Source organism: Physeter macrocephalus, chromosome 17, assembly GCF_002837175.3.
Source record: "Physeter macrocephalus isolate SW-GA chromosome 17, ASM283717v5, whole genome shotgun sequence".
In the NCBI taxonomy this organism is placed as follows: Eukaryota; Metazoa; Chordata; class Mammalia; order Artiodactyla; family Physeteridae; genus Physeter; species Physeter macrocephalus.
The window spans coordinates 42,444,688-42,467,095 of NC_041230.1; the positions used below are offsets into that span (position 1 = coordinate 42,444,688).

General features: G+C 40.6%; 1 protein-coding gene across 1 annotated transcript in view; it reads left to right on the top strand.

Moving 5' to 3' along the window:
- Nucleotides 1-22,408, top strand: part of LOC129391400 (hydrocephalus-inducing protein homolog) — a 157,453-nt gene that overhangs the window by 122,279 nt on the left and 12,766 nt on the right. The window contains exons 14-17 of the mRNA XM_055078816.1: nt 2,450-2,550; nt 5,365-5,500; nt 8,120-8,284; nt 9,681-9,833. Coding sequence (XP_054934791.1) covers nt 2,450-2,550; nt 5,365-5,500; nt 8,120-8,284; nt 9,681-9,833 — 555 coding nt within the window. The remainder of the gene's footprint in view (nt 1-2,449; nt 2,551-5,364; nt 5,501-8,119; nt 8,285-9,680; nt 9,834-22,408) is intronic.

The window sequence follows — 22,408 nt, forward strand, 5'->3', positions numbered from 1 at the left end:
TCAATGGGAGGGAGTGCCTCTAATTCACATAGAAAAGTGGGTCTATTTCTATAAGGAAATAAACTACTGTAGCAAAAGAAACTAGACCAAATGTATTGGGCAAAAGCGCTGACACTGCTCCAGTGGGTTTCCATCAATCTAAATGCATTGCCTTTACCGTAACAGTGGATTCTAGCAATTTCTGCTGAAACCACTGCTCTAAACAGATAGTACGCCTATCAATACTAACCTAAAAATATTTAATAACTCGTTGATAATTAGGTCCTGCGTTAGACTCACATCATTTATACCACTAAGTATCCAGATTTATGCCACAGTTGATATCCGGTTTATTTATATTTTTAATCTGAATCTGGGCTTCTTGGCAAATGTGGATGTGATATTCCTAACAGTGCTTTATATTAAGGTCCACAGTGTGATGCTTTGCTTATGTCCTCACAGTGCCACCAGCAGACTTATTTCACAGCTAACTGAGAAAGATTTTAGCTGTCTTCCCTCACTTACTTTTGCTTCTCCAAACAGTTAGGTCTAGCAATACTGAAGGCTGCTAAATGTAAATGATTTGATCTTTTCTGGAAAAGGAAAAATATAAGACTTCATAGCTAAGGTTATAGTTTTCTCTTTAGTCATTACCTTTGAATATTTAATTCAGCTATGGTTTTATCCCCCAGATTTGCTTTTAATGCTTCATAATATCTCACCATGCATCTACTCATCCTAAATCTATTCTGGGAGTTTTCAGCTCTTCTAAGGGCTCCTCCACGGATCCAGTGAGGTTTGATCTCACACATCGTTGTAATTTCCCAGTGTTGCTCTCTGTCTGTTTGGGCTGCTACTACAAAATACCAGAGACTGGGTAGCTTGTAAACATCAGAAATTTATTCTTTACAATCTGGAAGCTGGAAGTCCGAGGTCAGGGTGCCAGCATGGTAGGGTTCTGGTGAAGGCCCTTTTTCAGGTGGCAGACTGCCGACGTCTCCTTGTATCACATGATGAAGGGGCAGGGCAGATCTCTGGGGCCTGTTTTATAAAGGCGCTCATCCTGCTCACGAGGGCTCCACCCTCATGACCTCATCACCTCCCAAAGGCCTCACCTCCTAATACCATCACATTGCGAGTTAAGATTTCAGCCTGTGAATTTGGGGCCGGAGGTGGGGACACAGTCATTCAGATCAGAGCAGTTGCTAACTGTGACTTGCCCAGGAAGAAGTGCAGCTGCAATGAGTTAATTTATTTTTTACTTAGTAATGCTTAGCCTACATATTACCTACCATTGAATGAATTAATTTATTTTTTACTTAGTAATGCTTAGCTTACATATTACCTACCATTCCCCCCCCCTTTTGGGGGGCTTCTCCCAGATTAGTACAGGAAGATTTTAGAAGACAGAGCATCTATCTAGGAGCCTTCTGCCAGAACCACTTGTTCTAACCATAGCTCAGAGACATAAACAAGGGTTAGAGTCACTCCAGGAATCTGTGCACTGGGGCAGCTGCTTGTCTCCAAATCTGACAAGTTTTCCTTCCAAATCGATGACCCCTTCTTTGCTTTATTTTTCCTTTGTATTTTGAAAAGCTTTCTCCAAGCTTCAGTTTTCCCTCCTGATCTGCACTTTAACCACGTCTGTGTGGACTTAAATTTGCATCCAACAGTTCCCTTTCCAACCAAAAAAATTTTAATTAGTACCTGATGCATAATTTATAGATAGAAAAGCTGTAACCTATGCCAGAAGCTGTTTTCTACACTTACAAGTATCTCTTCCAGTACAAAGCATTTTAAGACAATTAAAAATTGCAACAAGCCTTCAAAAGCCTAAATGTCAAGTTTCACAACAGTAAATAAAAACATAGGGTAAAATATACTGGCCAGATACTGTCCTTGGATTAACCTTTCTTTGGAGCTTCTTATTTTCTTCTCTAATAATGAATATGGGAGGTGGGGAGGAACAACAAGATTTTGGTTTAAAAAAAAAAAAGGCTACTAATTGATTTCTTATGCCATTTCTATAACTGACATTTATTTTGCCATAAGAGAAATCTACCTGTAGTGTTTTATTGGTGTATTGAATTTTCATAATTTATATATCCCAGAGTCATAGAGATCAATTTAAATTGCAGTAATTAAAGTTTGTTTGATGTTGCATATCCTTCAGGGCCCTGTTTCCCCTCATGCAGGTGTATGACTCCTTTGATACAACCCCCTTGGAAATCAGCAAACCTATTATACCAAAAGCCATTTGGTGGTTTCTGACCTGGCCTTTGAAAAAACTCAGCATGCAGTAACCCCGAAACATAGCTTGTTTAACTAAAAATGTAAAATGCCATACATCCCCTAATAAAGTACTCAGAAACTGCACTCATCAATGTGGTCCTCCCTTGGCCCCTTTCTCCCCTGTGCAGAGGGAGAGCTGGCCTTTGAGAAGAGCAGTTTTTCACCTTGTTCTTTCCAGGTGACCTTATGCTCCAACACTGTGCAGAAATATGAGCTGGCCCTGGTGGTAGACGTGGAGGGCATCGGGGAAGAAGTGCTGGCGCTCTTAATTACAGCGAGGTATTGCACTCACCTGCTTTCTCTTCCCCAGTCTTCCCCGAGCCGCCAGTAATGGGCTCTTTCTCCAGAAGGCAGCACGCCTACAACCAGTTCACACTGCGTTTGTTCTGCTTTCCTGGGAGAGGAAGCTAAATCTGATATTTGAGTGACAAAGCTTTAGAACAGCAAATGCACCTTTGGTGGAGATAAGAGGAGAGATGCATGTGTTTTGCAGAATAATAGTGCTCTTTAATGGGTCTGACTTGCCGTGTGTATAACTGACGGGGTTTTAGCAGGAAGAGGTGAACAGTTGCTGTTTTATATTTTTAAAAATAAAGCTTAGGGCTTCCCTAGTGGCGCAGTGGTTGCGCGTCCGCCTGCCGATGCAGGGGACACGGGTTCGCGCCCCGGTCCGGGAAGATCCCACATGCCGCGGAGCGGCTGGGCCCGTGAGCCATGGCCGCTGAGCCTGCGCGTCCGGAGCCTGTGCTCCGCAACGGGAGAGGCCGCAGCAGAGGGAGGCCCGCATACCACAAAAAAAAAAAAAAAAAAAAAAAGCTTAAATATAGTACCCCAGAGTTCTGCAGCTGAAAGGGTGAGGCTCGCAGCCCTGCAGTGGAAGATCCTGCTCCTCGATGCTGTCGTTATGACTTTAAGGGAGGCTGCAGGCGGCCCCCAAAATGAGGCCCTCGCTAACATCATAAACTCCTCAGAACCGTCACCAACTTGTCTCTCCGTTTTAATAGAGGCAGCAGTGGGCTCTGGAGTCAGGTTAAGATCCTGGCTCTGCCATTTGTTGAATGTGTCTCCTCAACTAAGTTACAGTCTTTCCGAGGCTGGTATGTCACTTACTGATGATGCCAGTGATCCTAAATAAAATCATTGGCCACACTCTTGCCAAAGCAAACAAATATCCAGATCTGGAACTTGAGAATGTGTATGAAAATACCATCTGAAGGAAGTAGAGAAAGGTACTTATTAAAACTCTGACAATATTCCAATCCCTAGAATTTAGGACTTCCATGAATCTTAGGAAGATGCACCTTAAAGAATGTACAGCCGAGGGCTTCCCTGGTGGCGCAGTGGTTGCGCGTCCGCCTGCCGATGCAGGGGACACGGGTTCGCGCCCCGGTCCGGGAAGATCCCACATGCCGCGGAGCGGCTGGGCCCGTGAGCCGTGGCCGCTGAGCCTGCGCGTCCGGAGCCTGTGCTCCGCAACGGGAGAGGCCACAACAGAGGGAGGCCCGCATGCCGCAAAAAAAAAAAAAAAAAAAAAAAAGAATATACAGCCAAGCTGGTTGGTGGGGCCATCAGAACTGGCACCATTTCCTGTGTCTTGGGTTTGAGTGAAGTCAAAGGGCGGCCCTAAAATAAGGTCAAATTCTGCTTAGTATTCCCTCCAGAGACCTAATTGTTTGTTTAAAAACAGTGAAAACTCTTTCGTCTGGTCCTCTCTATCCCAAAGTTTGACTTTTTGTCAAGTCTTGCGTGTATTTTCTATGTGGGTTTATTCTGATACTTTCCAGCCCCCTTTCCCTGTAGCTCTCAGTAGAAAATCCTGAATTTTTTTTAAAAAGGGGAGGGGGGTTCTAGGAGGCTATGGGTTTCCTACCATGTATTCTCTGTGACCCAGTCAAATACTATCAGTCCTCTCAGCCACAGTGTTTCAAGTAGTAAAGGAGAAGCTTTACCGAAATCATTGGGTCAACTGACAACTTCCATTCTAGCTAAAAATGAACACTCATTTTGTGCTAAACCCAAACTTTGAGGTCAACAAGACTCTCTTTTATGTCACTGCTTTTGGTGCAGTCTGTAAGAACTGCTCAGAGACTCTCAACAGAAGAGCTGCTTTTAGAACGTGCTCCCTAAAGTAATTCTCCCAGAGAGCCAGCAGTATGGCTGGCGACACCCACTACCACAGGCTCATCATCTCTTACCGAGCCATCGTGCGGCTCCGTGCCATACCCTTCATTCACACCGTCTTCTGTGTTTCCCGACGCTAATATCAATCTCTAAAATTACCTTCATTTTACCTACGAGCAGAATGGGACTCTGGGAGGGAGAGCAGCTTGCTCTCCTTGTACTTGGTAAGGTCAGTACTTGAACCTGGCTCTGACTGATTCAAACGCTAGCACTCCTCACCATTGCACTATATTGTGATAGTGCAGTAGGGCAGGGCAGACTTCGAGACTTAACAGACACAAAATAAAACCCAAGTCACCTAATAATAGGCCAGCTGCACACACAGGCCTTCCATTCCTCCCTCCCTCTCCCCCATCACACCCCCTCCGCACTGAGCACCGCTGTCACACTGCCAGTTTTGGGTCGAGCAGCTGCCTGAGCCTACTGATCCAAGGCAGCTGTTCTGCATAGGAATTAGAATTATTACCATTATTTAGATGGTGTGAGCTGTTGCTAGTCCTCAGGGGACTCTGACTGGTCCAAAGTGTCACAGCTAGTCAGGACCTCATGCTGGTGGCATTGGCCCTGTTTGTCATGGAAACAGATCCACAACCCTAAGGAATTTGCGCTGTGGGGTCTCTGCCAAAGGAAGGCCAAATATGAAAAACAATGGAAATGTTAGTCATTACCCACAGAAGACAGTGTTTAAGGAGTCCTGCTTCTAGCCCTTTTTTCATTAAAAAGTGGTGATTGGGAGCTTAGGGAGAGGGATGACAGGAGAGAAGATTGGAAAATGATTAATGTAGTTATTAGAGGAAAACTACTCTGTGACAGTGACAAATGTGTTTCACTTGGGACTCTGTGTCCTCCATATGTAAACAAGCTCTCCCTCCATCCTTTTGAATTCCTTAATGGACTCCTTCCTTCGAGCAGGTGTATTGTACCTACTCTCTGCGTGGTTAATACAGAGGTGAACTTTGGGCGCTGCTTCCTGAAGTATCCATATGAGAAAACGATCCAGGTTGTCAATCCTGATGACCTCCCAGGATGCTATCAGGTCCTGCCTCAGGTGAGTTACTCTATCCTTTTTCAGTGTTGATTTTTCTTCATTTGGATTCCTTCAGTGAGAAAGAGAAGACCTTTGAAAGAGCCATATTCCTGAGCACATGACCGTGTGTAATTCTAATTTTTAACCATGGGATAACCTGGAGATGGGGTTATAAAGCTACAGCTGGATTGCCACCTGTATGAGTGAGCAGCTGCAGGTGGAAACAGTTGTTAATTTCCCAGGGAAATTGCCTTCTATAAAGAGGAGAAAGGGTCAGTTAGGGCAACATGCAGAAGTTGCACCTACAAATTATTGCCTGTGCATTAACCATGCATGGGAAATGAGGCAGAGCTAGAAGTTTTCATTTATGTCTATGGCTGTGACTTGAACAGAATCACTAAGATATGGTAATGCAATATTTATAAATGAACTTGTTTGACTGGAAGGCTAGAGATAATATAGGAAGGAGAAAGGAGGAACTGATTCTTAATGTTTTATGAAATGGATCTGCCCACATGCCATTACACCTAGCTAGGTGGGAGACTAAGCCGTTAAACACAGATGGAAAAAAGATTCAAAAAGATCTGTATAGACTAGAGTAATGAAAGGTGACTAATGAGGTGCAGTTTACCAAGGATGAATTTGGGTTTAAAATTCATTTCTGTAAGTAGTACTCTAATAAAAATACATGCAAAAAATCAAATGGGGGTTTCATTTGGCTGTAAGTTCAAAATAAATTAAAAGACCAGTGAGGTGATTCCATGGTGCAATGGATAGTGCCATTGGCCTTCCAGAAGACCGGTGTTGAGGCCACAGAACCAAGGCAGGTTCAGGCTGCATTGGAGAAACACAGTGTTCCACAGCTAAAGGAAGGAAAATACCCTTGACAGGGTATTTTTTAATGGAAACTTAAAAAAAAAAAAAAGAATTATGTTTGGAGTAACGAGAACGTCAGTCTCTGTCATCTGGAAATCCAAGTCATATGAGGAACAAGCACAAAGTCTAATCTGGAACAGAGAATTAGCTGGGATGAAATAGTTCCCACTAGTCAAAGGTCTACTGTGTAAAAAAGGGAGTTCGAGTCATTCTGTGGGCATCTCTCAGACAAAACCAGAAGCCAAGAATGGGGGTGACAGGAGACAACTTTTCTAACTTTCAAGTGTTCAACAGCCGAACAGGCTCGCCCTGCACAGTACACGGTCACCTCAAGAACTCAGAGCAGAGCCTGAGTCACCCAGGGTGATAGGGAAGCAGTTTGTGCACAGCGGGGCTGGGAAAAGGGTGAGGCACTTGCCTCAAGCACAAAATTTAGGGGACAGCCAAAACACTCAGTAATCAAGATAGATAATGTTTTCATGCTGCACTTGAAGAAATCAAAACTAATACAAAAAATCCATGATAAGTAAGATATCAAAATGTTAGATAAAGGTGGAATCAGTATTACTGATTTTCCTTTGGCCTCGGGGTCCAGGAAGGCTGGGCGGAGCACTGCTGCTGAGGGAGGCTGAGTTAGGTTAGGCCAAGCTGGACCAGACCAGGTGCAGAAAGACCACGGGGCGTCCCAGACCAGTGAAACCGGCATGCTCTGTCCTTCCCTCCAGGAGCCGACACTCTGAGATGTGTTTCCCAGTTACTCAAACTTATTTGACCATGGGATTTTTAAAGTTTTATTTGTTGTTGTTGTTGCATAAATGCTTAGTAATATGCTGCAGAACAGGGTTCTTAGGAATGTACAGTGGACAACATTCCTTCATTCATTCACCTGTTTCCCCATTTAAAAAACATGTACTGGGGCTTCCCTGGTGGTCCAGTGGTTAAGACTCTGTGCTCCCAATGCAGGGGGCCTGGGTTAGATTCCTGGTCAGGAACTAGATCCCGCATGCCACAACTAAAAAGATCCTGCATGCCACAACTAAGACCCGGCACAGCCAAGTAAATAAATATTAAAAAACAAACCAAAAACAAAGAAACGTGTACTGAGCATGTGTTTTGGGCCAGAAAGTGGGCACATATTGAGGAGAGACCCAGGTCGTGCCCTAAGAATTTTACAGCTCTTGGAGAAGATGGACGCGTTGATAGTGCGTGCTGAGGAAAGGGACTGCGGGATGCTCCCTGAGGACAGAGCAAGCGCCCAGATTCTGGGGCACTGGGTATCCCTGGGGGTATAAGGATGAGTGTGCAGGCAAGTCAGAGGGTGTGGGCATTCCAGGAAGAGTAACCACAAGTGCAAAGGGTTGGAGGTGGAAACAGTGTCATGTGTTCAGGAAATGCCAGTGACCTCTACCAATGAAGTGCAAAGGGGTGAAGTGGATGGGGAATAAAGCATGAAGATGCAGAAGGCCAGTTTAAGAAACTTGGCCATGGGAAGCTGTTGCCCTGAACTAACTCACATTGTGGATGATTTCTGCACTTTGCTGGGTTGCACACTTTGCATTTGGGGCCTTATGCACACCTCACTTAGCCAAAGTTCCTTCTGGCTGAATTGGGGTGCTCATCCCCATTCACTTGCTTTAATGATGATTCAATTCTAAAAGCCCTCCACAGACTCAAGACAACGCTTGTTTCAAAATGATCTAACGTGCTGTTGATTTCATACGAGCCTGGGGCTTGCTTATCCTTCTGGCTTCTCTGTCCCACCAGGTATATCAGGATGTACCAGCTGTGTTGCTGTCTAGTCCCACCCCCTGTGGGGTCATCCCCCCCAAAAGCACCGTTCACATACCTCTGGCCCTGGAGCCCCAAGTCCTTGGGGAGTACAGGTCCACGGTTTACATCTCGACCTTCGGGAGCCAGGACCCCCCTATGGTGAGAGCCAATTTTCAGAATTGTAGTTATAATTGCCATACTTCTTGCCGGACATTCCAGCCTTCGTATGTAAGGCACTCAACATATTTGCATATCCTCTAGTTGTTGGTAGTTCTAGAGTTTTTCATTTTCACAATGCAGTGGTAAAATACCAGGACTGTTACTTCGGGAATCTGTTTGTGGTAACATCTAAAAGTGGTGCTTTGTAGCAATTGATTTTTCTCACACATACAGACACACTTGACCCCTCTCCAGACCTATTAAATCAGAATGTCTGAGGGAAGAGGACCAGCACATCTGTATGTTTAACACCCTCCTCAGTTGTTGCTAGTACAAAGCTGGGTATCCCAAGCTTGCTACATGTGGGCTCTGAGATTGGTTTTACTCACTGCTCACCAGATCTTTTCCTGTAGATAATTGGGTATATATACAGCTATATGCTATAACATATTCTATAATTGGACTTATATCCCAAATTAGCCTACTGAAAGTCTTAGTCTTTCTCCAAGCCTGGGAAGAGAGAGACATGGAAATCTCTCTGCTGCTTGAGCTGAATCGAAGGATGAATCTTGAATCTTGAAGGAAGTTGCCCAACAGGCTGTGAATTCCTAGACATCAGCCTTACTTGGAAGCTGGGTGATGTCAACATACATTTGTTTGAAGTGATTCTGATTGCTCAGAGAGTATAATAAACCCAGATTTTGATTTTATGTCTTCCATATAAGATGCCATAGGTAAGCCACCTGACTTATAAAGCAGCATCACTAAGGCAGGCCAACTGAAGGGTGCCACAGTCCAGGTACCCTTCTAGCCTACAGTGTGCCTGCCCTGCACAGATGCAGCACATGAGAGGGTAGCTTGCTGAGCAGGAAGCACTTTATGAAAGAGAAAGACCCCCTTCCTTGGGCAGACACAGTGCCTGGCCAAGGGCACAGGGCAAGGGGAGGAGAGCGAGGTGGGTTTCAGTCCCCAGCCTGCACAGCTTTGCGCAGTGGATGGGCCTATCGTGTTGCTAATACAACAGCAGAACTGAGACTCAGTCCAGCCACATCCAACTCTGAAGTGCTGGTCCTTAACCTCTAAGTGTTCTTGAGGCTGTAGTGCTGGGTGGCATATCGAGGACCATTATTCTGGTTTCCCCTCGGGCGCACGGCTCTGGACTGACCCAGGGAAGTGGATCATTCTTTTAAGGGAGGAATTCCAGGTCTGATCAGCATGGCCATCCGTGTGACCTTTGACCGCAGAGTACCAGGGAGAAGGGATGTCAGTTCTAATAAGCACCCTTTTATGTCCCTGCTTTTTATAAAGGGATGCTTAAAAGCTTCTGTTTTTATTTGATTTTAAAGGCCAGCCATTTTCAGCCATTCCTGTGTTCTTTCTCTTACATGGAACGCAGGTATGTCACTTAAGGAGCATTGGAGAAGGCCCAGTTATCTACGTACATCCCACTCAGGTTGATTTTGGCAATATCTACGTCCTGAAGGACTCCCTCAGGATTCTCAACCTGTCTAACCAGTCCTTAGTCCCCGCATTATTCAAGGCATGCATGGTGAGTAGATTGTGGAACTGTCACTGAAAACACAGCTCTGCCTATATCTTATAGGCAGTGGCCTTATTTTAGCAACATGCTTTGAAAATGTTCACCAGAAGCAGAGATTTAAATGGTTCAACTGCATTAAACTATGTTATTCTCATCCCCACTTCCTCTTTATTATAATCTTTTTGTTGATTTAGAAGCACAATATACATGTAGTTTGGTGAACAAGCCAATGTATTGACTATAATCCCAGTTCAGGGAGATGCTTCAGAGATCTCCTTACTGAACTGTTCCTGAGCTCAGCCGCGCACTTCCAGAAAACACTTTTTAAATGTCTCTATAACTGAAAATGCTTCCTTGCATTTAATTTGAAGCCATTTGGCTACAGATTTGTTAGTATGCTTATTCTATTTTTATTCTCTCTTCCTTCTGGCAATATTTTAATGTACTTTATAAGGATGTAGGAAATACAACAAGATGGTAGTTGCCAAAAGTAGAAATTAAAGAACACAGCAAAACAAAGATAGATAGAAAAATAGATATAAATTGGTTCTAGAAATGAGTCTATCTTATTTCTGTGTATTTTATAATGACACTTAGATCGGCTAGTCTTCTATAAGCTAATTTTTTAAACAGATATACCAGTTTTTTGCAGAATTTAGGAATTTCTAATCCAGTAATTGAAACTATTCTTGATTTTAGAAGAAGTTTTCTAAATTTAAATATAAAATTTAAAAGACTTTAACCTTGCACATTTGAATGAGTGCTAACATTTGGTTTCAGCATTTGTCAGATATTTCTGAAAAATCAATTATTGTTAATTTTATAAAATATCAGAGGGAATAGGATCATAGTTTTCTACAGACTTGAAATGGCTTCTCAGAGCCATTGGTCCCAACTAGGAGCCATTTATCATTATCATTATTATTATATTATCATTTGTCATTACTCCTTGTAAAGATAGTGATTTCCTGTACAGTCACTCCTCTTTTGAACATGCAATTCAGACACAAGCCCACTCTTGATCTAGTGCCTTGTTGATCTTGTATAATAATGTTTAAAGAAAAATCCTACAGAAAATGACACCTTCTCTAGTCTTTATCCAATGAGTCGCAGTTGGTGTGTTTGGTGGAAGCATGGGGTATTGCCTGGGAAATGTGGCTTCCGGTCCAGTTTTGTATGTGCAGAGTTCACACTGGGTAGGAGGAGTCAGCCAACCTGTCTGAGTTGATGAGAGGGGGCATGAGAGGGTCCCAGTGGATTACAGAGGAAGGAGATGGGCAGAAACCACAAGAATGCTTACATACAAATACAGCACGGATTCCCTTCCTCACTGCCTCCACTTTCATTTTCAGATATCTCCAGATTTCACAATTTGTGGCAACTTTTGGTACATTTTAAGAAACAAAAGCACATCAAGGATCTGTTTTTTTTTTTTTTTTACTAATATAGTATATATATTGAATGACCCATCTGGTTGTTAAAATGGGACTTTTTCTTTTCCATAAAGGTTTTCATGATTCCATCTTTTGATTGTTTAATATCAGCTTAAAACAGCAAGCTCCAGTTCCAAGGCGACACAAGTGTGATGTTCTTCCCTCAGTCTCCTCTTGGAAAACTGGCGTTTGTTGAGTTGATTACCTTTATAGCATAAAAGTAGTTTCAACTGTATTTCTCATAGGTGAAAATTAAACTCCTTTCATATTTCGGCTGGGATTTTTGATGGATTTCCTAGTAAATACTATGTGTGTTAATATCATAGAAATTGAATTACACTAACTTAGAAATTAACTACAGTGGAAAGAAATTGAAATACCATTTATTAAATTTCAACTTCATGTACCATACTGAATCTACAAATTCATCCTTACAGAAATCACTAAATATTAGGAAAGAGTTTCAGTTAATAGCTGTTGGTTCCCTAACCCCAGTGCTTAGTACCCCCGTAAGTCGTGGTCAGATAATTATTGCATTTAATTTCTTGCTCACTCAGAAATAAGTAGGGCCAAGGGCACAGTCTTCATTTCTTATGTTATCACTACAAATCCAGGTCTGGAAGTTCTTCTCTTTTCTGCTGGGTGCCCTAAAAGGAGGGGTCATTCTCTCCCCTCTTTTGACTGCCAGTCAAAAAGTCCACCCTCCCCAGATGCAGTACCCACTGCCAGCCGTCTGTCATGCTTTGCTTTGGAATGTTTGAAATATCAGCCTCCCCTTGAGGTTTTGAATGGGCCAACTTACTTGTATTAAGCTGAAGGACTCCAAACAATAGAGTAAGTCACCTCTGGTTTGCATGGGGTAAAAAATATCAGAATGTGAGAGCAGAGCATAGAAAGACCCTTTTGGCGAGAGTGTGTGGGCTGTGCTTGTGCACACAGCGCTCCTTTGGGAAGATAGAGTCCCTCTCTCCGGATGACGGCAGAAATGAGGGCGAGGATATGGTCCCTGGCCCCTGGGACCTCAGCCCTGGGCTGGAAGATAGATGCCTTCTTTGCATGGGTGCCCCTTGCTAGGTGGAGCAAGTGCATTGCTCAGCACTTGTTTGGAAGCATTTGGAATTCTTTTTCATTTACTCTTGGATCTAATTCAACCTCAGGTGTACCGTTAACTCGAGAACTTGCGTACAGGTGTCAGTGACACCTTGGGATTCAGCTGGCACTTGGGATTCAGCGGCCTTTGCCTCTGTGATCTGCAAGAGAGGCCCTTGCAGTTAGATCTTTATAGAGTTTCCAGGATCCAGGAAGCAGTACTTCTGAAGTCTCATTCAAGCAGTTCTTTTAAAACACTTTTTTGGTCATTTGCCATAGAAATACACAGTGATGTGGCATCAAGGGAATCATCCGGCTTTCACATCTCCTTCTGATCCTAAGCCATTGGGTTATTTTCTTGTGTAAGCAGGGACCCCCCTTTTTATATTTACTTATTTATATGCCTGTCTCCTTCAAGTGACAAGGGTCTCTGCTTTGAATTCCTGACACATGTTTGTATTAAATCAAGCTTATGTATTGTATTGTTCAAATATTTTACTGCCTTAATTATTTGTATGATATAACAGTTTCTGATATAATTTATCAACATCGCCCACTTTTCCATTTCTCCTTGTAATTATGTCAACTTTCACTCCATATATTTAAAAGCTATGTTGGTAGGTGCATATAAATTCATGACATATATCTCAATATATTATTCCTTTTTTCATAATAAGTTGTGCATTTTAGCCCCTATTTATGCTTTTTGACTTAAATTCTATTTTGCCTGATAGAGATAATGCTACATCAGCTTTCTTTTAGTTATCATTTCCATGGTATATCTTTTTCATTCCCTAATTTTCAGGATTTTTTGGTATGTATTGGTTTGTTTTGTGTGCTGATTTGTTTAGACTCTCTTAAGACACCACATGACTGAATTTTTTAAAAACTACTGATAGACTCTGTCTTTTAATTGATGAGTACGTTAGTTTTCTATTGCTGCTGTAACAAATTTGTTATCTTACAGTTCTGAAGGTCGGTAGTCTAAAATGTGTCTATAAGGCTGTGTGCCTTTTTGAGACTCTGGAGGAGAATCTATTTCCTTGCCTTTGCCAGCTTTGGAGGCCACCTGTGTTCCTTGGCTCATGGCTCCTTCCTGCACCTTCAAAGCCAGCAGCAGCATAACATGTTTGCTCTCTGACCTCTGTTTCCATTCTTACTTCTTCTCTGACTGTGACCTTCTTGCCTCCTTCTTATAAGGAAATTTGTGGTTACATTGGGACCACACCAATAATCCAGGATGATCTCTTCATCTCAAGATCCTTAATCATATCTGAAAGTCCCTTTTGACATGTAAAACAACATATTCACAGATAATCAGGGATTAGGATATGGACATCTTTGGAGGGCTATTATTCAACCAACCATACCAAGACTAACCTTTTAAAATTTATTGTGATTATTGAAATATATGGACTTACTTCTACCATGTCTTTCCTATATACTATACTGTTTTCTTCTTTAGTTTTCTCCTTTTCTGCTTTGTACTGGATTGATAAATTTTCTCCAAGCCCCCCTCCAACCACTGCTATCTTACGTACATTTTTCCCATACTTGTTTGGAGGCTACAGATTTTATTTATTTATTTTATTTGTTATTAACCCTAACAAGTAAATGTTATCTTTTTCTAACAATAATCAAAGAAATCAGTATCTTGGTCCTCCTCAAGAGTAAGACAAGGACCCTATCACACATTTATTATCTCTTAACCTTTCTTCACACCTGTCATTTGTAATTATTGTATAGAATTTTGGATCTTCTCTTCTTTCCACAAAGTTGCTGAATTTTGTCATTCAGTAATTACTCACTAGTTATCAAAATAGTTCGTGAATTTCTCTTTATTCTTCTTTTATTTCTTGTATCTCTCTGCTTCCTTCTTGGTTTGTATTTCTTCTTGCTGAATTATATCCCTTTAAGTTCTATGCTAGAGGTTTCATAGTTTATGTATATTTGACTATATCTTTATTTCACCTTCAGTCTTGCATGCTAGTTTAGCTGAGTATAAGAATCTGTTTGACAAGGTTTTTCTTCCTTTGTACATTGATCTCTGGCATCAATTGTTGCTGATAAAATTCTGCTGTTAGTCTGATTATTATTCCTTTATTGGTAATTTGTCTTTCTCACTAGTTGCTTTTAAGACTGTGTTTTCATTTTTTATTTTCTTAAATTTCTCTTTATTGTATCTGAAGATTTGACCCTTAAATACTGGAAAGATTTTTGCCATCATCTCTTCAAATGTTTCTTCTCTACCAGTCCTTCTATTTTCTACTCTGAGGAAAAAAATACACAAATATGCGCGAGTGTGCACGCACACAAACACACACACACACACACACAAATGTTTCTGTGCAGTTCTACAAGCTTATTTTTATTTCCATCCATACCTTTCATCTCTTCATCCATCTCTTCATCTCTCTGTGGTGCCTCCTCAGTGGTATGTTCCAGTTTCCAAATTCTGTTTTTGCTTTTGGCAAATCAAGTTTATCTTATCTACTTACTTTTTTTAATATAGTTTTTAAAAATACATTTATTTATTTATTTATTTGTTTATTTATTTAGGCTGCGTTGGGTCTTCGTTGCTGCATGCGGGCTTTCTTTAGTTGTGGTGAGCGGGGGCTACTCTTCATTGCGGCGTGCGGGCTTCTCATTGTGGTGGCTTCTCTTGTTGCAGAGCATGGGCTCTAGGACGTGTGGGCTTCAGTAGCTGCAGCATGTGGGCTCAGTAGTTGTGGTTCGTGGGCTCTAGAGCACAGGCTCAGTAGTTGTGGTGCGCGGACTTAGTTGCGCCGCGGCATGTGGGATCTTCCCAGTCCAGGTCTTGAATCCATGTCCGCTGCATTGGCAGCTGGATTCTTAACCACTGCACCACCTGGGAATCCTTACTTTTTAAATTTAATTTCAGTGACTGTACTTTTCAATTCCAAGATTTATAATTGGTTATTCATATCTACAATTCTCGATTCATATCTCCATGTTTTTGTTTCATAATCCTTGTTTTATATATATTATCCTATCCTGCACCTCTACAGGGTCTTGGCACATTTTCTAATCAATTTCATTTAGAGCTCTATTGATGCTCAAGAATGAATTCATTAACCAATTGTTTGAGTTTCCATTTGGAATTTTAAATGATAAATTAATCAGGTGTGAGGTATTTTTTCTCTCATTCTCAGTGCTCTTATCTCCCTGTCTAGCATTTTTTCCAATTGTCTTCACCCTGAGCAATTCACTAGTCCAGAATCAAGTGTTGAGCCTTTTTTCCATGGGGATGTAGATTCAGTCATCACACTGGGCAGTGGCTTGGCCTGGAGCCTGTCTACATGACAGTCTCTATTTCACCACCACAATGTCCACCACCACTGGCACAAGCCTGTGTGTAGACTGTAGCCTCAGGAACATCACAGCTTTGTTTAGCCTTCTTTCAAATACAAGGAAGCTCTCTTAGCTTGGGACCTTGACCCTTATCCTTTACTTCCTGGAAGATCGTTTCGGTTTCCGTTTTTCTCCCTTGAGCTTCCTTTACTAGAAGGTTATTGTTTGTCTTCCACTTCTGGCCCATATGATGTTTACCTTGTTTCTGAGTACAGCTATGCCTGGAAACCAGCATCAAATCAAAAAGACAACCTACTGAATGGGAGAAAATATTTGCAAATGGTAGGATTGATAAGAGATTAATATCCAACATATATAAACAGCTCATACAACTTAACATCAAAAAAAAAGTACAATTAAAAAATGGGCAGAAGAACTGAATAGACGTTTTTCCAAAGAGGAAATGCAGATGGCCAACAGGCACATGAAAAGATGCTCAATATCGCTAATCATCAGGAAAATGCAAATCAAAACCACAGTGAGTTATCACCTCACACCTGTCAGAATTTCTATCATCAAAAAGTCCCAAATAACACATGCTGGCAGGGATGTGGAGAAAAGGGAACCCTTGTACACTGTTGGTGAGACTGTAAACTGGTGCAGCCACTGTGGAAAACAATATGGAAGTTTTTTTTTAAAACTAAAAATAGAACTACCATATGACCCAGCAATTCCACTCCTGGGTATATCTCTGAAAAAAACATAAACACTAATTCAAAAAAGTACACACACCCCGGTGTTCACAGCAGCATTATTTACAGTTGCCAAGACATGGAAACAACTATGCCTGGCTTTTCATTTTTCAAAACATTATCCCTTTTTTTCTGTGTGTTAGAGTAAAAGACATGTTTTAAAGCTTAAACTCATTGATCTATTGTCAGTCCTCTTAACTACTTTTTATAGTGCTTTATATATTATCGGTGAGCACTGACAAAAGGATGATGAAATGTATCTTCAGCTGGCATGAGAGAGCAGAGTTCTTATGTCTTAGCCTTAATTGTGAAAAATCTATAAAATAAATTCACAGTAATAAGGAAATAAGAAGAGAATATCGTGGTGGGCGTCTTTTCTTTCACCACATAAAAGTCATAGCCGTTCCAGAATGGACTGTGCTTTTCCTAAGCCATACCAAGTGACTCATTCAGTGACAAGAGGATACCAGTGAAAGTGATATCAAGAGACTTCCAGAAGCAAAGGTTTGTACTTGACAGAGAGCTGTAAGCCTCTCACCCCCACCCTCACTTGAGACCTCTTTTACTTTGGCATAGCTAAATGTGAAACTCAAAAGACAGATTCCAATAGGTCATATTGATTATAAACCACCCTGAGAGAAGGAGAGCTATTGATTGAATGTTAGGTAACATGATGGGTCAGCACCTTCCCTGAATTTAGAGCGACAGCGCTACTGATTGAATATGATTAGTTCCAGTATAAGCTAGAGCCAAAATGAAAGGAGATTTGATTTCCTTGTCATTAAAGAGCTAGCCAGAAAATAAAAGAAAAATGTCTTGCTTTCCTGCATGCTTTGTAAGCCTTTCTATCTTCATTCTGCCTATTCCAGCTCTTAATTAGCTTTAGCACATTGTTTTTGTTAATTAATTATTATTCAGGCATACAGTTAATACTTGTCACCACCGAGGGAGATTAAGGCAAAACTTCCTTCATATGGATCAAATGTGCTTTTTTTTCAAGTTCTAATTTCCCTCCTCCATAAAAATCTATAACTTCTTCCCCATTACCATCATCATCAACCCAACTGCAATGGACTAAATGTTTGTGCCCTGCCCCCCAAATTCATATATTGAAATCCTAACCCCCCAAGTGATGGTATTAGGAGATGAGACCTTTGGGAGGTAATTAAGTCATGAAGGTAGAGTCCTCATGAATGAGATTAGTGCCCTCATAAAAGAGACCCCAGAGAGCTTTCTCACCCTCTCCATCATGTGAGGATACAATGAGAAAAATGGTTGTCTGCAGCCCAGAAGAGAGCTCACTCATGCCAGAACGTGATCATGTTGACACTCTGATCTCAGACTACCATCCCCCAGAACTGTGAGAAATGAATTTCTGTTGTTAATAAACCACCCAGTATAGTATTCTGTTATAGCAGCCCACATTGACTAAGACACCAACTCATGTCACTTTTAGGGGATGCCTATCATTGTCATTATCAACTAAAGAATTTATTCTGCCTGTTTGTGCACTGACAGTAGACAGTCATCTTCAATAATAAGCTAGTACAAAATGAAATAAACACTTTTATATAATGAGAAAAGACAAGAAGAGATGCATGGTGTAAAAGTTTATTAATGGTATGAAATCCCCAACACACATACGTCCATATTATATGATGTTGATCAGGGAGCAGATCATATTCTTCCTTAGTCCCATTTCATCTTCCCTGTCTCAAGTAAAAGGAAAGAGACTGGAGAGGCATATATAACGTAGTAGAGCTCTCCATAGGATGACACTTGGGGTATTTTTTTAAATGTCAGTTGCGATGAGGTTGTATGCAGCATTGTTTCATGCTTTGGAAGAAAAAAATCCTCCTCTGAGATGTTAGGACATTAAACTGGGGTGTGTCTGGGAGGGCAGGACAACATTATTTGAGGGTGGGCATGATCATGTGTCATGCACAGTTATCTTCCATATGGTAGTCACTCAACAAAGAGTGGTTAAGTGTGTCAGTGCTGAAGTATTATTCTGTACTATCGACAGTATAGGTACTGTATTCAAACAGATCTGGAATCAAGCCTTAACTGTGTGTGCACTAATTCTGGGCACGTTATTTAATCTTTCAGAGCCTTTGGTTCCTTCTCTTTAAATGGAACTAATAATGGCATCTAGAAGATTAAACATGATGATCTGTGTAGAAAGTGCCTGGTAAAAAATAAGCATTCAGCATTCAATAGATGGTAGCTTTGATTATTAATGTTGACAGACAAGAAGATCTAGGTGAAATGGCTTATGGAAAGACTTAAATTTTTATGACACTGTATCTTAAGATCTTTTATATTTTTCTTAGGTAAGAAAGAAAAAGAAATAAGGCACACTCAGAGAGGCCCCAAGGTTTCAAATTTAATTGATCCACGTAGTACAGTGCTCTGTCAAATGGGAACTCTAATGCTGCCTGTTTCCTTACTCTTCACTTGTTTCTATAATTTTTGACAGTGAAGCCATCTTATAAAATATAAAACGTTTTTATTGATGAATCCATATGTGTTCTTCCACATCAAAGAAAAAAAGGTTTATTAGCAAATAACTTACTTTAGAAATTTCAGGTTCATTAGCTTTCTAATTCTTTAGCTCCTTGGGGCTTATTTATTCATGTATTTATACAGATACTTCCTGGCGCTGTGTAAATCATGCCTGTGTGCTCAGAGCAGTCCTATTTCCTTTTATTTAACTATCATCATGACTTGTGTTTGATATGACACTTTTCATTGTCTTTTTAAAAATTTTTTTATCTTAAAAATTTATTTTTTAAAATTTTGTAAATTTTTTAATTAAAAAAACTTCTTAAATCTGTCTTGAGAAGACAGTGATTTTCAGAAAGAACATTATTGTCCTTGTTCAAAGATACCTCCTTGTAGCCTTAAAAGGTTGTTGAAAAAGAATAGATACGTGTATATGTATAACTGAATCACTTTGCTGTACACCTGAAACTAACACAACATTGTTAATCAACTATGCTCCAATATAAAATAAAAATTTTAAAAAAAATTGTTGGTACATATTACTTAAGAGCTGTGTGAATTACAGATACCTGCCTCCCTCATACAATCAAAGTCAGCTGGCCTTAAAATTCTCAGACTTTTTTTTCCCCACAAATGGCGAAATTAAGAGGTAGGGCAATTGCTTGACGAACCGGAACGCTCAGCATACCAAGCTCAGACCAAGCCCTTTCAATTCAGTATATCTTTCTGAACTACTTCCCTCTAAGAACAGGGAGAAAAGCTGGGCAAGATATGAAAAATCATGAGTTAAGGGAATGACAGAGCAAACAAAGCCAATGACAACCCAAAAGAAAAAGGAAATTGAGAAATATACGTCCAGCGTTTGTGACTGCTTTTCCTATATAGTACCAGAAGAGGTTGAAAACCTGAAAGGAGCTTTCAGAAAACTCACTGGTCTAAGAAGATAAACACTGGAATCAGGACAAGCTAGAGAGAGAAAAACTGGAGAAGAATGGACTTGGTAAGACTCCCAAACTTTTGGTTAGGACTAGGAAAAGCTACATTCTGGGAACAAAAGTAAGCTAGTACAGATGATCATTTTAAATCATTTTAATCTCTGCCTATATAAAGGAGTTCTGGGATTGCTAGTTTTCCCCAACATTTTTCCTGGAAGTAAATATATAGTCGCACCAGAGGAAGACAACATTGTCCTAAGCCTCAAAGTATCTCTACAGTTTTCATATACAACGTCAAACAGTTAATTTTAAAATTACCAGGCATACAGGAGACAAATTAATATAAAACTACAATATGCTTAATATACTGAAGGAAATAAAAGGCAAGATTTAAAATTTTGGTAGAGATCTAGAAAGTATAAAAGAGAACAAATGGGAATTGAAGACCTAAAAAATACAATTGAAATTAGGAACTCAATAGATGGGTTTAACTGCGTATTACATACAGATGAAAACTGTGGAAGTGAACCGTCAGATGAAACTACCCAAAATGAAAATGTAGAAGAGTTGGTAAAACAAATGCACAGAGAGAGGGAGAGGAAAAAAGCTATCATTATCTTCCGTAGAAGCAAATGGATAAGGCTCAAACTGAAAAATTAAGAAGTAGCAGTAGATTACTTACAGATGTGAAGGTAAACCCAAAAGAAAATGCTAAAAATTAAAGGGGTTGCCCTCATTAATGTGCAACAATGAGAATGAGAAGGGTGAGAGAGTGGGTTCAAGAGACAAGTGTTTTTCACAGTATACCTTCTTTTTTTAAAATAAATTATTTATTTATTTATTTTTGGCTGTGTTGGGTCTTTGTTTATGTGCAAGGGCCTTCTCTAGTTGTGGCAAGCGGGGGCCACTCTTCATCGCGGTGCGCGGGCCTCTCACTGCCACGCCCTCTCTTGTTCCGGAGCACAGGCTCTAGACGCGCAGGCTCAGTAGTTGTGGCTCACGGGCCCAGTTGCTTGGCGGCATGTGGGATCTTCCCAGACCAGGGCTCGAACCCATATCCCCTGCATTGGCAGGCATATTCTCAACCACTGAGCCACCAGGGAAGCCCACAGTATACCTTCTTAAAAATATTTTAAAATTAATTTTTATTGGACTATAATTGCTTTACGATGTTGTGTTAGTTTCTGCTGTACAGTAAAGTGAATCAGTTATACATATGCATATATCCACTTTTTTTGAGATTTCCTTCCCGTTTAGGTCACCACAGATCATGGATTAGAGTTCCCTGTGCTACACAGTAGGTTCTCATTAGTTATCTATTTTTAGCATGGTAGTGTATATATGTCAATCCCAATCTCCCAATTCATCCCACCTCCTCTTCCCCCCCTTGATAACCATAAGTTTATTCTCTACATCTGTGACTCTATTTCTGTTTTGCCAATAAGTTCCTCTGTATCATTTTTCTAGATTCCACATATAAGCAATATTATATGATATTTGTTTTTCTCTCTCTGACTTACTTCACTCTGTATGACAATCTCTAGGTCCATCCATGTCTCTGCAAATGGCACTATTTTGTTCCTTTTTATGGCTGAGTAATATTCCATTGTATGTATGTACCACATCTTCTTTATCCATTCCTCTGTTGATGGACATTTAGGTTGCTTCCATGTCCTGGCTATTGTAAAGAGTGCTGCAATGAACATCAGGGTGCATGCATCCTTTCGAATTATGGTTTTCTCTGGATATATGCCTAGGAGTGGGATTGTTGGGTCATATGGTAGCTCTGTGTTAGTTTTTAAAAGAACCTCCATACTGTTCTGCATAGTGGCTGTACCAGTTTACATTCCCATCAACAGTGTAGGAGGGTTCCCTTTTCTCCACACCCTCTCCAGCATTTACTGTTTATAGATTTTTTGATGATGGCCATTCTGACCGGTGTGAGGTAATACCTCTTTGTAGTTTTGATTTGCATTTCTCTAATGATTAGTGATGTTGAGCATTATTTCATGTGTTTGTTGGCAGCCAGTATATCTTCTTTGGAGAAATGTCTATTTAGGTCTTCTGCCCATTTTTGGATTGGGTTGTTTGTTTTTTTGATATTGAGCTGCATGAGCTACTTGTATATTTTTGAGATTAATCCTTTGTCGGTTGCTTCATTTGAAGTATTTTCTCACATTCTGAGGGTTGTCTTTTTGTTGTGTTTATGGCTTCCTTTGCTGTACAAAACTTTTAAGTTTAATTAGATCCCATTTGTTTATTTTTGTTTTTATTTTCATTACTCTAGGAGGTGAGTCAAAAAAGATCTTGCTGTGATTTATGTCAAAGTGTGTTCTGCCTATGTTCTCCTCTAATAGTTTTATAGTGTCTGGCCTTACATTTAGGTCTTTCATCCATTTTGAGTTTATTTTTGTGTATGGTGTTAGGGAGTGTTCTAATTTCATTCTTTTACATGTATCTGTCCAGTTTCCCCAGCACCACTTATTGAAGAGGCTGTCTTTTCTCCATTGTATATTCTTGCCTCCTATGTCATAGATTAGTTGACCATAGGTGTGTGG